Below are 16,464 nucleotides of genomic sequence, written 5' to 3'. Positions count from 1 at the left end.
TCAATATCAACATCGGTATCAATATGATCAATATATGGATCAACTATATGGGCTTGCTCCCTGTCGTCAGAGTGCAACGCGTGGCCGTGTGAGTCACACACACACATGCACGTGTACGCACACACACACAAAGCCACAATGGAGTCCGGCAGTGGGCTGCCAGGACGCTATTATAGGCCTAATCCTGCGCCTATTCTGCGGGCCAGAGAGAGAGCCAGAGACACACAGAGAGAAGGGAGGCGGCGTTGAAGATGAGGTCATCCCAAACAGCGCGCAGCCGAGGTCACCAACCCACCCCATGCCCCCCCCCCCCCGCCCCCTCCCATAGAGGGCCACGGATAAAGGGATGGAGGGATGGATGGATGGATGGAAAGAATAGGCTGAGGTACGCGTGCAGAGGGATGAATGGAAAGCTACAAAATGACGGTGCGGCTGGCGACAGTGGGTTAGGGGCACGGGAGGCAGCGCCCCATCGCATGCTGCTGGACATTTGCTTTGAAATTTTGTATTTAATACAGAGAAAAGTGATTTGATTGCAAAACAGAGTGTACAGTAATCAATCCCTCACTTTTTTGATGTTGGCTATTCAGTATGTTGGAGTGATGTGCTTGATGAAGAGACAAGCTTTGTATGGAGATGCGGAGCTAAGTTTAGACTGTTTTTTTTAGTGCAAGTTTCTTCGCCACAGTGCATCTTTAAAAAAATACAATAATCTGGCAACCTTGTAGTTTTTTAAGGCTAATATTGTAATGGTTTATATTATAAATATAAGTCATTTAAAAAAAAAAATTCAGGGTGACGTCATTTACCCGTGAATAGATTTTACGGTGGCATCTAAAAAACTCATTATTTTTGTGAAATTAGCTTTTCATGCAATATTCTCCCTTTGTCACATTATTCAGACTTTAATAATTGTAATTTTTTATGCAATACTATAAATGCAATATGCTGATTTAATAGATTCTATGAAATGTTTTGTAATTTTACAATATTTATGCAATATTCTGACTTTATTGTCAAAACATTCCAATTTTATTTTCATAAATTAGACATTTTCATTAAATATTAACATATCATTTCCTGACTTTATTTAAAAAATATATCACATTGTATTTTTTAAAATGTATTATGACTGCATTCTAATATAGGCCTACTATGACTTAAAAATATGATTTTTCTTTTCCAAAGTAATATTGAAACTTTATTCTTGTTTTGGTGTAATTTTGACTCCATTTTTTTCATGTTAATAACTTTCCCATAATAAATGGAACACAGCTTTAATTAATTAAAAAATATCCTCACAGTATTCATTTAAAAAGTGTCATTCATTTACGAGAATTTTGTTGTTGTTGAGCAGAATAGTCAGTCATATGTTAACAGAAACAGTCACAATTTTATGAAAAATCTATTCATATATTAATTCATTATAAAAAAAAATCACAATTAACATATTTGAGATTAAAAGTGAAAATGTTTCGCGAAGTAGTACATTGTACAAATTCTGAAGTTTACGAGAATTTCACAGTATAATGCCGTAGTTTTTAGAAAACAAAATTGCAACTTTTGACTTTTATTCATTAAAAGTACAACTTTAATCTCATACCACGACTAATAATAAGACATTATTCTCGCAAAGTTTCTTTTCACATAAAATGCCAGTGAGTCAGAATATACGGTCAAGTATGTCAAGTTTATTTGCTGTGAAACCACACTACAGTAGGAGCCAGAACTTTTCACAGTGTCCGTCCTCATTTGTGTTTCTTCTTCTAACCACCGCTGGGTAAAACCAAGAGTAACAAAGTCAAATACACACTAATCAGATCAAATGAGTGATTAGAATCAGCACAAAATGAAACAATCAATAAATACGGAATAAATACTGTAAGTGAATAAATAAAACAGCACCTTATTTATTCTACACCCAAACAAAAATAAATAGCTCTAATGCATCCACCTTTGCAATAATTTCACGTCTTCATGAGTGGATTGTTTTGCTGCATTGTTATCCCTGCGTCATTACTTAATATAAGGACCCAAGATGGAGATTTTTGAGGACTCAACTTGCTCAGTGATGCACCAATTTTGGCAAGCTCATGCATTTTGGTGAATCATTGTGTGCCTTGGGAATTTAGAGAAAAATCAGCCCCGCAGGGCATTAATTATTTGGAAAAGTGAGAGCAAGGGAAGGCCCTTGCTCTCACTTTTCCCCCGAAAAAAATAGTCTATTCGGGAGCTTCAACTTGGCCGAAAATGCACCGATTTTGGCAAGGCCATGCATCTTGGTGAATAATTATGCGTTTTATCCTTCCTGAACACAAAGTCCCAAAACTCACTCAGTAGTGCCCATTAGAAATTAAAAAAAACAAAAAAAAAAAAACGCCCCAGACATCAGTTTAACCAATGGACATTCAATTTGGTGTACATGTCTATTTTAACAGAACACACAAAAAAGTCTTTCGAACCCATGACTGAAATTTAACAGAAAGTCGGCCATTTTGGGTTCTTACTTTAACAGCAACCTATTAGAGAATTCGCCCAAATGAGCCCCAATCGGAAGCAGGTATCTTCAAATTCTAAATGATCAAGCTTTTGCCAAGCTACCTAATGCGGGCAGAGCACGGCATCAAAGTGTGATGATTATTTAGGGTGGTTGCCGTAGATAAGGGGCCGCAAGGGCCCATTCATTGCAGATTGTAGCTCGAGTTATCCTTCTAATGAAAAAAAAAAGGCCTTTCAAGGAGCTTTAGCTTGCCCAAATATGCCCCACATTTGGCAAACCCAAGTATCCTGGTGATTGATTATGTCTTTTATGCCCAACAACTGACTCAGGGTGCGAGGGCCTGCCTGGGGTCAATTTGGAGCCAATCATATCTTCAAAACTGGGCACAAGCACACGAGTCACACACACTGCTGCGATAACACTGTAACAAATCAGCACACCTTTCAAGCAGCAGCTCTTTTGAATGTATGTACAAAATCAAAAATGGAAAACAGCATAATGACCCCTGCTCAAAAAAAGAAAAAAAGAAAAAAAAAGGTGCTTCTTGTTCCGGCTTGAGCACAATCGCAGAAAGATTCCCGTGGTACATTCTTCAATCTGACAAAAAGAGCTGAAATGCTTTGGTAGGCAACTGTGAAATATTAACTGCATGCCACGGATGCTTCATTCAAACTTGGTTAGCCAGCACCACTGCACTACTCACATCTCTTAAGCAGCCTCTTATAGAACTTATAGATACAGCATATATATATATATATATAAAAATAACTACATTTTCAGCCTCAAGGCCTCTATTGGAGACTATTGCAGGCCTAGAGAGCTTTGCATAGATTAAATGCTCAGCAGTGTTAATGCAAGGTACGTTCATTTCAAATTCACTATATGGACAAAAGTATTAGGACGTGTGGTTGAAGTCACAATTGAAAAAATGTAAATTGTTTTGGTAGATATTAAAAAAAAATGAAAAATGTAATAAAACGTGACAACAATTATAATTTTATGTGAAGAAAAGTCTATTGTTGTTTGACTAAAGATGACATTTTATCTCAATGCAATATTTCCCTCATGAATAATTGGTAATTTAAAGAGAATGAAATAGTAATATTATGAGAATAACATTGGAATATTCAGAGAACATTTGTAATATTACGTATAAAAAATATAAATTTTATGAGAATAAAGTCATAATATTAGATGAAAATGTAATTAATGTAAAGAAATATAGCTGTAATATTGGTCGAATAAAGTATGAATTTTACATTAAAAAAATTGCAATTTTAGTGGTGTAAATTCTAAATATTGCATGAAAGTTATGATTTTTTGGGGTATAAAATCATAATTTTACAAAAATGACTTATGTCAAAAATTATATTAATAAAAAATATATATTTTTTAAATAAAGTCCCATTCAAAAAAAATTTGAAGTGTAATTTTATGAAAACTGATTTGGAATTTTACAAGAATATCGTTAAAATTTAGCATGAAAAATAGCAAATTTTACAAGGATAAACTCCTAATATAGATTTTTTTTAATTCATTTTGATCTACACAGATAATATATGTAACATTAAAAGAATAAAAGATGCTTTTTTTTAATTAAAAAAAAAAAGGTAATTAAATCTGAATATTATGAGAATAGTATCATAATATTAGATTAAAGAAAAAAAGAGTAATTTTATCAGTGTCTGAATATTAGGAATATTATTATTCATGAATCACTAATTGGAACTAAATTCACATAGAATTATGACTTTTTCCAAAAAGATATCCAAATAGTTTTTGGCCATAATGTTACAAATGTATTCTCTTAACATTAGCACATTTTCCTCCTGATGAGGTGTGTCCCAAGACTTTTGTCCACATAGTGTAGTACATCCCTGTCCACAGTTGCACTGCCGTTCCCGTAGCGAGTGCAAGCATCATTCACAGTGTAGTCAAAGTGAGTCCAAGCAGCAAACCCGACTAATGAACGCTCACAAACATCCACGTTTGCTCCACGTTGGCTCTTGTCTTTTCCTCTCCGTGCTTGCGGAGGTGGTATCACCCCTCAGAGGAAGAAGTCAGGGGGCGGCGACGGCGTGCTGCCGCCGTTGCCGCTGCGGCCCGTCGGGGCTTCGGCGTGGCTAGCGCCGAGGAGCTTCTCGTAGCGGGCCTTGTAGGCGTCTCGTTCCCGCAGCACACGAGTCAGATCGCACTGGAGCTGATCCAGCTGCGGAGACCAAAGACATGACGGGGGTTCTAGTCAGAAAATAAGACTTTAATGCTATAAATGTGTTTGGTTTTTACTTTTTTTTCAGATTTCACATTAAAACTCATTCACTGCCATTGACGGCTATAGACGTCAATAATTTATTTGAACTATTTCTATTAATTTAATTTTTTCCCCACTTTTGTTAAGAGTATGAAAACCTAGAAAGATTTTTTTATTGTACATTTAAAAACAGATATAAAATTTCTGATTAATCGTGAGTTAACTAGTGAAGTCATCCAATTAATTAATCCATCCATCCATTTTCTTGACCGCTTTTTCCTCACTAGGGTCGCGGGAATGCTGGAGCCTATCCCAGCTGGCTTCGGGCAGTAGGCGGGGTACACCCTGAACTGGTTGCCAGCCAATCGCAGGGCACACAGAGACGAACAACCACACTCACAATCACACCTATGGACAATTTGAAGTGTTCAATTAACCTGCCATGCATGCCTTTGGAATGTGGGAGGAAACCGGAGTACCCGGTGAAAACCCACGCAAGCACGGGGAGAACATGCAAACTCCACCCAGGTAGGCCGAAGCCCGGACTCGATCTCACGTCCTCTGCACTGGGAGGCGGACATGCTAACCAGTCAGCCACCGTGCTGCCTTCCAATTAATTAATTTTTAATTAATTTAATCACCTGACGAAGAATCACCCCAGATTTTTAATAATCTTTTCTTTTTTTAATATTTTCTTTTTTTAAAAGAAAGAAAAGAAAACAGATTATTAAAAATTAGGGAATAAATCTTTTAATTGTAATTAATCGCATGACTTCACTTGTTAATTTTTTTTTAAAGAAAAATATTTAAAAATGAAAAGATTGTTAAAAACTAGAGGCGTCAGGCGATTAAAATTTTTCATTGTAGTTATTCGCATGACTTCACTAGTTTATTTTTATTTTAAAGAAAAGAAAAGATTATTAAAAATTAGGGGCATCAGGTGATTAAAATGTTTAATTGTAATTAATTGCATGACTTCACTAGTTAACTCACGATTAATCACAAATTTTATATCTTTTTCTAAATGTACAATAAAAAAAATGTTTCTAGGTTTTCATACTCGTGTTAACAAAAGTGGAAAACATGTTAAACTAATAGAAATAGTTCAAATAAATTAATGGCAGTGAATGGGGGACATGATGCCTGAAAAATTGGCTCAGGAAAGTCAATGGACATTTTTTTAAATGTGTCCCTGGAATACATATTTACTGAGGAACAACAAGATTTGACGTACAAAAAAGTCTCAAGAAACCATGCTGTAAAACACATAGGGAGTCCGCCATTTTGTTTTTTGTTAGACTAATTACATGCAATTTTTGAATGGAGACCTATATTGTACAATATGGCTGCGCCATTAAAGAAAGAGGAAGTCAACCCTAAACAGTTCTTGACAAAAATATTTTATATGTGACCTCACTAGTCTAAACATGATATTCGGATTAATATCACATTTGTGGAATATGAGTTACGAAGCAAAATCCATCCGTTTTTACCCATCTCAGGGAGCGGCCATTTTGCCACTTGCTGTCGACTGATGATGACATCACAGTTGCTCAGGGCTCAGGCAACGACTAATCACACCGTACCTGTTTTCTGATGCTGAGCTGTGATTGGTTGTTACCCGAGACCTGAGCAACTGTTAATTGGGGAACATGCACATTTTTTTGCAGGGAATTTTTCAAAACCCTAGAATCGGCGCCATCGATGTACCTGCTGCGTGAGCACATGTTTCTCCGACTCCAGGGCGTGGCGGTGCTGTAAGCGCTTGTAACGGCACGACTGGGCGTAGCCGCGGTTCTTAAGGGTGCGGCGCTTCTGCTTGAGGCGCACCACCTCGTCCTTGCTGACGCCTCGCAGGTGGCGGTTGAGCTCGCGCACCGACAGGCTCACCAGCTGCTCGTCGGAGAAGCGGTCGTTCCCGCCGCACTGCAAAATACACAAGAAAGAAAATTGTGATGTTTTTTTTCCTAATTAAAAATACATTTATGCTATAGTGTAGTGTCATGGTGGATGTTTGTTTGTTGTAGGAGATGCATTTTCACTGTAGCATAATCTGTCATGTAATCTGACATAAGTGTGCCTGACAGTTATCGGGATTACGCCAGGCAATAATAGCAGATATTAATATAAGACTTGAACTGCGCTCCACATCGAGCTCAAAGAGAGACGTCCAAGTGTAAAATTGAAATGCTGGTCTTTGAATATCAACATTTTATGTGCTATCAAGAGTATGCATGATACGTTTTTTTTGTAGAGCGCTTTAGAGAAAGTGAACCGGGGTAACGTAGAAACTTGTGGGGATCTGCAAAAAAAGAGCCAATAATGTCTAAACTGCTGGCAACAAAAGTGAGCACACCCCTAAGTGAAAAAGTCCAAAATGGCGTCAAATGTTCTGTTAGAGGCACCTGAGAGACTTGCGGGTGATGATGATGATGATGGTGGCCGCCGTGCATGGGGTGGTGAAGGTGGTGCTGGTGGTGGTGATGCTGGTGGGGGACGAGGCGGCCCTGGGGGCTGAGGGCTTGCGGGTAGGGAACTGAGCCCACGGAGGTGGCGCCGTTGGGGAGCGAGGGGTTGGACAGGAAGACGAGCGGCCGGTGGCACACGTCGGAGCCCTTGGGGCAGGACACGTCGGCGCCGCTGTCGCTACCCGAGTCTCCCAAGGTGTTGCTGGAGCTCTGAGAAAGGCCTGGAAACTGAAAGAAGACATTTGGATTGGGTACTCTTCAAACTGGAGTACTCTACAGTTAGATCTGTCGGTGGGTCGATCTTTTTGCCAACCATCCGCCCATGCTTATTTTAAATGGTTGGCATGGAAAAGAGGGTGCGAGGGCCCATTCATTGGAGCTTGCGGCTCTAGTTATTATTCTTCTAATAAAAAAAGGAAGGGAGATGCCCGAAAATGCATTAATTTTGGCGAGCCCATGTATCCTCGTGAAAACTCACTCAGTAGCACACCATGGAAAGTTAGAAATTCATCCACCCATTATTCCAGCCATCTATTTATCTGTTGGTGCGCTCTCTCTCTCTCTCTCTCTCTCTCTATTCATCAATCCATGCATCCATCCAAACACCCACCCACCCAACCATCCATTTCTCTATCTTGATATCAATCCATCCAAGCACCCACTCATCAATCATCCATCCATCCACCCATTCAAGATCCATTCAGCTATCCAAACATCCATCCAACATCCATCTATCCATCCACCCATTCATCTATCCAACCATCCATCCACCTATTCAACATCCATCCACCTATTCAAGATCCATCCATCCCATCTGTAGGAATTATTTTGGAGGATTACAAACATGACATTTATCAAATAAAGAGAGAAGAAGCATCTGGATTGTCTGCCTTCAGTGTTGTCATCCATCTATTCAAGATGCATCCATCCATCCATCCACCTATTCAATATGCATCCATCCATCCGTCTATCCATCCATACAGCTATTAAAGATGCATGCATGCATCCATCCATCCACCTAAAAAAGATCCATCCATCTATCCACCTATTCAAGATGTATCCATCCATCCACCTATTAAAGATGCATGCATCCATCCATCCATCCATCCGTCTATTAAAGATCCATCCATCCATCCACCTATTCAATATCCATCCATCCATCCACCTATTCAATATCCATGCATCCATCCATCCAATAACCCACTCATCATCTATTTGTCCGTCTATCCATCCATCCATCCATCCATCCACCTATTCAATATGCATCCATCCATCCATCCATCCAAGTACTGACTCATCAATCATCCATCCATCCAGCCACCTATTAAGGATCTATCCATCCATCCATCCATCCGTGCATGGTCAAGAAGGATGGATCTTGGTCGGTGTAGACCAGTTTTGGTACCTGGGAGCTGACAGCCGCAGCAGCCGAGTTCAGCAAAGCCTCCACGGCGTCCTCGCAGCCCAGGAAGCTGTTGACAGGCGCCCTCTCTCTGTCCCCCAGGGCCCCCAGCAGGGTGGCAGGCCCCGGGACCTCCCCGCCAAACTGCTGCTGCAGGGCCGCAAACCAGATCAGATCCTCCAGCGAGGCCGGACCAGGACCCTGAGGGTGGCCAGCATGGCCCGGGCTGCCGTCCGCGTTCCCCTGAGATCCGGCGGAACCGACGCTGGACGTGAAGCCGGAGAGAGGGAAGGAGATAGAGGACGACGAGGACGAAAGCGAGGACGAGCCCGACGGCGGCGGGTGGGCATCGCTAAGGGTCGGCGAGGGCGGCAGTGAGTCGTAAGGGCTGGAACTGAGGCTGGAGTCCGCCGGAGGGTGGCCGCCGTACGGCGAGCCGCCAGATTTTGGGTACCCGCATGGAGCGGAGAGCGGCGGTGTGTCGGGTTTCACCTCGAATTTGAGGAGGTCAAAGTCGTTGAGGTACTCCATGGCCAGTGGGCTGGGGGGGAGGGAGTTCATGGGGAGGGAAGGCGAGGACATGACGTCTGCTGTCCGTCAGAAACGCTGGGAAATCCACCGGTGAGCCTCAGGGCGGCTCATAGACGACAGCGGAAAGCAGGACAAGCGAGGATCTCCCTCTTCTTCCAAGCGGGATTCTTTGGGGCCGTGTGTCTCTCTGGTCCTGGAGTGAAGCAAGGCAGAAAATGACAAATTGACAAGTTCTGATTTCTCTACCACTTCTTGATCCACTCACACAACTATGTTCCATCCATTCATCCATCCATTCATGCATCCAGTCCATTTATCATCCATCCAACCTACTGACCAATTCATCCATCAATCCACCAGCCTGTCCATTTATCATCCATCCATCCCACCAAGCCAAACAACTCCTCCATCCAACCAACCTCTGACCAACTCATTCATCATCCATCCATCCACCCACCCACCAGTCTGACCATTTATCAACCATCCATCCATCCAACCCACCGACCAACTCATCCATCCATCAAGCCATCCAACCACTGTCCAACTCATCCATCCAACCACTGACCAACTCATCCATCCATCCATCCAACCACCGACCAACTCATCCATCCATGCTTCCAACCCACCAACCAATTTATTAATCCATCCCAAATAAAATATTCTCATGAAATTTCAAAAATGTTTTACACACATTAAACCCTTACAGGAACAGTCAGCAGTTAAAACTAAACAAAAAATGCAGCTGTGTCATATACTTGTGTCAGACATTGAAAACTCCTCGCAAACAAATGTAATCCAAAATGTGTTCCTGAAAAAATGAATAATACATTTTACTCCTTAATAAGATTAAAATACAACAACAATAACAATAACGACTCGCTATTGTACGCGATAGTGACTATTGATTAGACGCATTATGTTGTGGAGTGCGACAACTCAGCGGGCTTAATCATTTTTGACACAAAGATTCACAAGTCTCACAGGCCAAATCCAATTAACGTCAGACGCTTAATCCACAGCGGACACTTTCAACGGGAACACAAGCATACTCCTATCTCGCCAATATTTCAAACAACTCAAGGGGGTAGAATGTCATATATATATATATATATATATATATGTCTATCCAATGGCGCAACATTTTCTTGGATTGCTGAAAAATGATGGTTTTGGAGATGTGAGGTTTATGTAGTGCATTTTTTGGTATAAAAATCATACAAAATTTTTTAAATATCTTTTTGTACGGAGTCCTAAATTGTAACATTTTTTCACTAATGACAGAGCAGTGGGTTGCTGACCAATAAATGAACCCATGAAAATAACATAACAGGAGAGTTACTGTTAATATTCAACAGGTCACTTTAACCTGAGAACATGGAAAAGGAGGGTTAAAGAATCCTGATTAGGTTTACATTATTCTGCATTTTTTTTCATCGGCTATCATGCATGTTTCTCACCATTCATGAGTGTGGGATCTACGCAACCTGGTCGCTAATGACAGGCCTTCAACATGCCATCAAACTGAATGCCTTATTAAAAAAAAAAAAAAAAAAATCCACCTTTGACTTGCGCCTTTGCGGTACACCTCATTAGTCGCGACCCCTACAGTGGCAAATGAGCCGTGGTGGTCCATGGAGGCCGCCATCGTCACACACTGTATACTCACACACTGATGAAAAATAGTATGAGATGAACTTACCGTCAGTCATAAAGATGAACGATGAGCTGGGGTGGACATGACGGCACACACACACGCATACACATACAAAAAAGAATGGACGCACCGACTGTGTGACTGACAGGAGGACACGGAGTGTGTGTGAGTGTGTGAGTGTGTGCGAGTGTCTAGTGCTCTGTCACTCAGTGCCACTGCCCCCTTCCTTTCTTTCCCCGCTGATGCAAATCCCTGTTTGCAACAATCCGACATCCCCTCGCACCCCCCATACAGCCACCGCGTCCCCTCACATGCTTCACTGGCATGTGCACCCCCCCCCTCTCCTCTTCATACCAGAACTCCCCCCTCCTACACTGTTTTTCTGACTCCCTGTGTCGGCCTGTCTCTCTTCGTCGCGCTTTGTCTGTTTTTGTGTGTGTATTTGGCTACCTGTCAGATCATACCAAAACACACACACAGCATGTACTGTACATGTGTGTACAGTGATGCTGCCAAATCTGACACACTTGTCACTCACTTTTGTCTAACTTGGGACTGTTGGCAAATGGACACAGCGTCGCCACAGGGTGGACAATCACAGCTACTGCATCCAGTCACCTGAGCGGAGCTCGTGTTTCAGGCATTGCTTTTTGTTGAAGTCTGCAGGAATGGTTAATACTGTTTCATGAATGGTTAATACTGTAACATGGATATGCAGAACTTTTTTTCTCTTCAATTGCAGTATGTAAAGTTTTTTTGGGACACTAAATATTGGGTGTCCAGTGTCCACACCGATGCGGGTAGCTTCTGTAGCCAGGAATCTGACTGCCAGTCCTTGGCTACTGACTCTCTTGGCTCTTCCCACAAGTGGAGGTCCCAGAGGAAGAGAGAGAGAAAAAAAAAGTATATATATATATATATGTGTGTGTGTGTGTGTGTGTATACAGCATATACACTATTAGCAATAATCTATTAAAAATACATCTCGACTTGAACTGAAAAAAAAGTTACTTACTCAATAAAAAATTTGATTAATTTAAAAAAATATATATTTGCCATTTAATTTTACATACATCTTTAAATTGTGCTTGACATTCCATGATTAAATAAAATGTAGGTCAATAAAAAAGAATTACTAAAAAGTGGATTGGAAAATTATTCCAAAATGTGTAACATTAAATGGCTGAATTGTCCAGTTTATTTTCAAGTTTACAATTACATAATATGTTTGATTCATATAGTGCCTTCATTTAAAACATATTTTAAAATACAATTTAAATTAAATAATATGTAAAATAAGGGACATGATAAAAAAATACAATTAATCTACTAAAATAATATCTTTCTTATGAGTATAAGCTGAATGTCAATATTGTTTAGAATTAAGTTAATTGAAAATTATTCCAAAATGTGTAACATTAAATGGCTGAATTTTCCAGTTTATTTTCAAGTTTACAATTACATAATATGTTTGATTATATAGTGCCTTCATTTAAAACATATTTTAAAATAGAATTTTAATTAAATAATATGTAAAATAAGGGACATGATAAAAAAATACAATTAATCTACTAAAATAATATCTTTCTTATGAGTATAAGATGAATGTCAATATTGTTTAGAATTAAGTTAATTGAAAATAGTTTAATAATTATTTCTAAATTAAAAAAGTTTATTTTCATGCAAAAGTGTAATTGTGTTTTCACAATTGATTATAATCTAATTTGCAAAAATAATTATACAATTTATATAACATAAATGGTATTTAGAAATTAAACACAGTTAATTAGTTTAATGAATTCACTAATATGTTTACAAAATAAATTGTTTGAAAATGTGTAACAAAATAAAAAGCAACATTTAAATTGTGTTTAGTTACACAGTGTGAAATTGTCAAATAAAATCTTTCAAGCCGATTAATTATATGTAATGGTTAAAAAGACAAAAACAAAAAAACAAGTGAGGCGCCGTATGTAAGACTGGTCCACTTGAAGATCCACAAAGCACTTTGTTTTGGTTATGGCAAATGAGACCCGCCCCCCCCACCACTGTCCTGCCTCTATCTGTTAGACTCAAAATCTGTCAATTAATTCTGTTTCCATACAAGCCACCTAAGTCGAGAAATGCTCAACAAGCATTTCTGGCCGCTAAACTTGCTAATCCGGAGTCTGTGTGTGTGTCTTACTGCTGTCTCGTTAAGCAGTTAATGATGTTTTTTTGTTTTTTTTAACAAATCTGATTTGTACAATAAACAAACAGCTGACTCATGAAAATGCGACTGCCCTTATGTTCCTCAAAGAAGCGTTTTGTGCTAAAAGCCCAGTTAGTCGCAATTTCCACCCCCTCCTTTTAGCTACTCGCCCTCTTGTTCTGTGTTTTAACCTCTTTATCTGGCAATCGTTTGTGTTTCCGGAGGAAAGCTTAGCGGCAAAACCAACAGGGCCTCCGGCGAGGGTTCTGGACAAAAAGAGTGGGAGGCACACAGAGGAACTTACCTCATAGTCCACCAACACACCGTCATCCCTCCTGCGTTGGTGGCGGCGCACACATTTACCCCGAAAATCCATCCTAGAATGATCACACATGAATTTCAATGTGGCAGCCAATTATTTCACAGACTTCTTACACTCTAAACATTTTAAAGTTAACCCAGGTCAAAAAGGACAGACTACTAATTGGATCAATTTGACAGATCCAATTTTATTTGTTTATTGCACAACCCCCCAAAATTTGATTGTTTTGTTTTGTAAAATAAAAAAATTACAGGCACTAGAGCGGTAAAAGGCATCCAGACGGCCAAAAAATGCAAAAGAGAAGAAAAAAAAATAGTAGAAGAAATAGAAGATGTGCTAACTGTAGGGGGGAAAGAAAACCCTCTTAACACACCTCACACCACAGGATAATCACTCAAGATAATCAATCAATCGAATCATAAGTTAGAGACAGCCAAAAATCGGGCCTACGCTAACTTTGATCAAAAACAAGGAAAAATGCTATCATACGGCCTGATTATCAGCATGTGTGTACCCCGCGGCATTTTTATGAGCATATTGGGGAGGAACACATTTAACACCACAAGATAATCGCCGACAATAATCCAACAATCTGTCTGACCTTGATCAGAGCAAGGGAAAAAAGGCTAACGGCCCAATTATTGGTATGTGTGCACTCGGCATTACAGTTGTTGGCTTGTTTTCTGAGCAGATCAGGGAGGAAAAATCACTCCTAACACACCCTACACCACAGGATAAATAAGTGAGGATGGTCTTTTTGAGACATCCAACAATCAGGTTTTTTGATCAGAAACAGGGAAATATAATATAAGGAAAAATATAATATAAGGAAAATTACTCCGAACACACCCCACAGTACACACCACAAGATAATCTCAGACGATAATTTGGCCAATCTGGTTGATTTTGATTAGAGCGAGTTAAAGAAACGCTAAAATCTGGCCCTATTATCGGTGTGTATTCCGCATTATAATTGTTGGTCTGACTGTTTCTGAGCAGATCGGGAAGGAAAAGAATCAAGCTTAATACACTACACACCACAGAATAATCAGTCAAGACGATCTTTTAGAGACATCCAACAATCGGGCCAATGTTAATTCTGATCAGAAGCAGGGAAAAATTGTAAAATCTGGCACGGTTATCAATACATTATGAAAATCACACTTAACACACCCCAGACCACAGGATAATCAGTCAGGATGATCAGGATGACATTTAATAATCGGGCCTATGTTGATTTTGATCAGAAGCAGTGAAAAATGCTAAAATCTGTGACGATTATTGGGACTGTATTTACTTTATGTAGTTCACTGGACGACTGTTGGCCTGGCTGTTTTCCGAGCAGATAAGGGATAGAAAATCACTAATAGCGCATTCAACACCACAGGATAAGATCATTTTTTTGGAGAGATATTGATCCATCGGAGGAGGAAAAAATGCTAAAATCCGGCCCGTTTATTGGTATGTGTACCCCGCTGTTCCGTTTTACATCACAATCACAGAGTTCGTGTCTCCTTCCAACTCAGTGATGATGACGCACATAATAAGGATTTGCCATAGTAACTATTAAACAGGTTTAACATTTACGATAGATAGATGGATCGATGGCCGCAAACATTTTCCAAAATCATTCTGAAGCACACCCCAAACCACAGGATAATCTTTCAGAGAAATCTGATGTCGGGTCGTGGGATTGGCAAATTGGGTTAAAAATTGTCCCAATCAACGTGTGTACAATGAACCACCTCATCTTACTATCCAAAAACAAAAGTCCATAAAACGAAAATATTTCTGTTTAAATGTCTTTAGGAATTAGCTATTGGGAACGGATAAATCAAATATTACAAGACTCTTGATAATGTAAAACCAGATTAAAGAACAGCGCGGGCCCAATGTGACCCTTTAAGTTTTAGGAATGGCTACCCTGCCACCTCCTGTCATTCACAAGATGACCTCGTCACCTTGCTAAACGCTTTGATGCCCCTCAGCCTTTGTCCTCTGAGCATTAAAACAGCAGCCAAGCGAATCTCAAGCTGTTTCTTGACCTACAGGGAATATAGCGAGCGACAAGACGTGAGGCGCGGACTCGGTGGCGGCGGTGAAGCGGTAAGGCGTCAGGGGGCCACAGGGTCTCCACTAACGCGGCCTGATCCCACAGATACATGACCTAATCCGCACTAACGCCACTGCAAGCATCAAGCTTACACGTCTCACCTCGCAAGGGGCCGTCTCCCGCCCTCGCGCCCCGCAGGAGCCGTCTCCTTCACTCTCTACAAGCGCACACGCGCATGCATGTACATAAAACTGCCATGCAACATCATTCAGCATCACATTTATACATATATAGAAGGGAGAAAAAAATGTGCAAACGTTTAACAGTATGTGTTCTTTTTAGGAAAAATGTGTCCCCCCCCCCAAAGAATTGTAATGTCAAAGTTTGTTTGGTTTTTCGGATTTATAAACTTAAAAGCTTTTCTTGTTTTTAGGAAAGATCAACATCAAAATTAGCCTTTTTCAGAATTGCAACCTCAGTAGCTTCTCTTCTTTTTAGGAACAAGCAAAAATAGAAAGTGTGTTTATGGGAAAGTGCAACATCAATAGTTTTTTGTTGTTATTTTTGTTGAAAAGTGTCACATCAAAATTTTGTTTACTTTTTCGAAAATTGCAAACTGATGCAGTTTCTCTTCTTTTTAGGACAGTGCAACATAAAAACATGGTCTTCTTTTTTCGAAATTGCAAAATGAGTTGCTTCTTTTCTTTTTCAGAAATTGCAACCTTAATAGTTTCTCTTCCTTTTCGGAAAGTGTAACAAAAAACGTTTTTCTTTTTCAGAAAATATAAACCTAGAAGCTTCTCTTGTTAGCTGCTACATAAATACTTGGTCTTCTCTTTTGGAAATGGCTAATTAGAGTGGATCTCTTCTTTTTCAGAAACTGCTACCTGTCTTTTTCAGAAATCGCTTAATCAGTAGCTTATCTTCATTTTAGGAAAGAGCAATGTCTTTTTTTTGTTTTTGTTTCTTTTTTGGTTTTGGTGACTTTTTGGAAATTGCAAACTTGGTAGCTTCTCTTCTTTTCAAGAAAGTCCAACAAATGTTTTTGTATTCGTAAAGTGCAGCGTCATATTTTACTGAAATGACAAACTC

At 39.7% G+C, this 16,464-nt stretch overlaps 1 protein-coding gene across 1 annotated transcript; it reads right to left on the bottom strand.

Annotated features, from left to right (window-relative positions):
* Positions 1 to 1,671: 1,671 nt before the first annotated feature.
* Positions 1,672 to 11,006, bottom strand: nrl (neural retina leucine zipper). The gene is made up of 5 exons (XM_077583165.1): positions 10,852 to 11,006; positions 8,625 to 9,345; positions 7,157 to 7,447; positions 6,462 to 6,677; positions 1,672 to 4,709 (listed from the first exon to the last, which is right to left on the bottom strand). Exons 2-5 carry the CDS (start codon positions 9,201 to 9,203, stop codon positions 4,548 to 4,550), a joined length of 1,248 nt encoding a protein of 415 aa, XP_077439291.1. The 5' UTR covers positions 9,204 to 9,345; positions 10,852 to 11,006; the 3' UTR covers positions 1,672 to 4,547.
* Positions 11,007 to 16,464: the final 5,458 nt, after the last annotated feature.

This window comes from Vanacampus margaritifer, chromosome 13, assembly GCF_051991255.1.
Source record: "Vanacampus margaritifer isolate UIUO_Vmar chromosome 13, RoL_Vmar_1.0, whole genome shotgun sequence".
Lineage (NCBI taxonomy): Eukaryota > Metazoa > Chordata > Actinopteri > Syngnathiformes > Syngnathidae > Vanacampus > Vanacampus margaritifer.
Note: the sequence above shows the minus strand (reverse complement) of the source record. Positions and strands in the feature narration are given on the sequence as shown.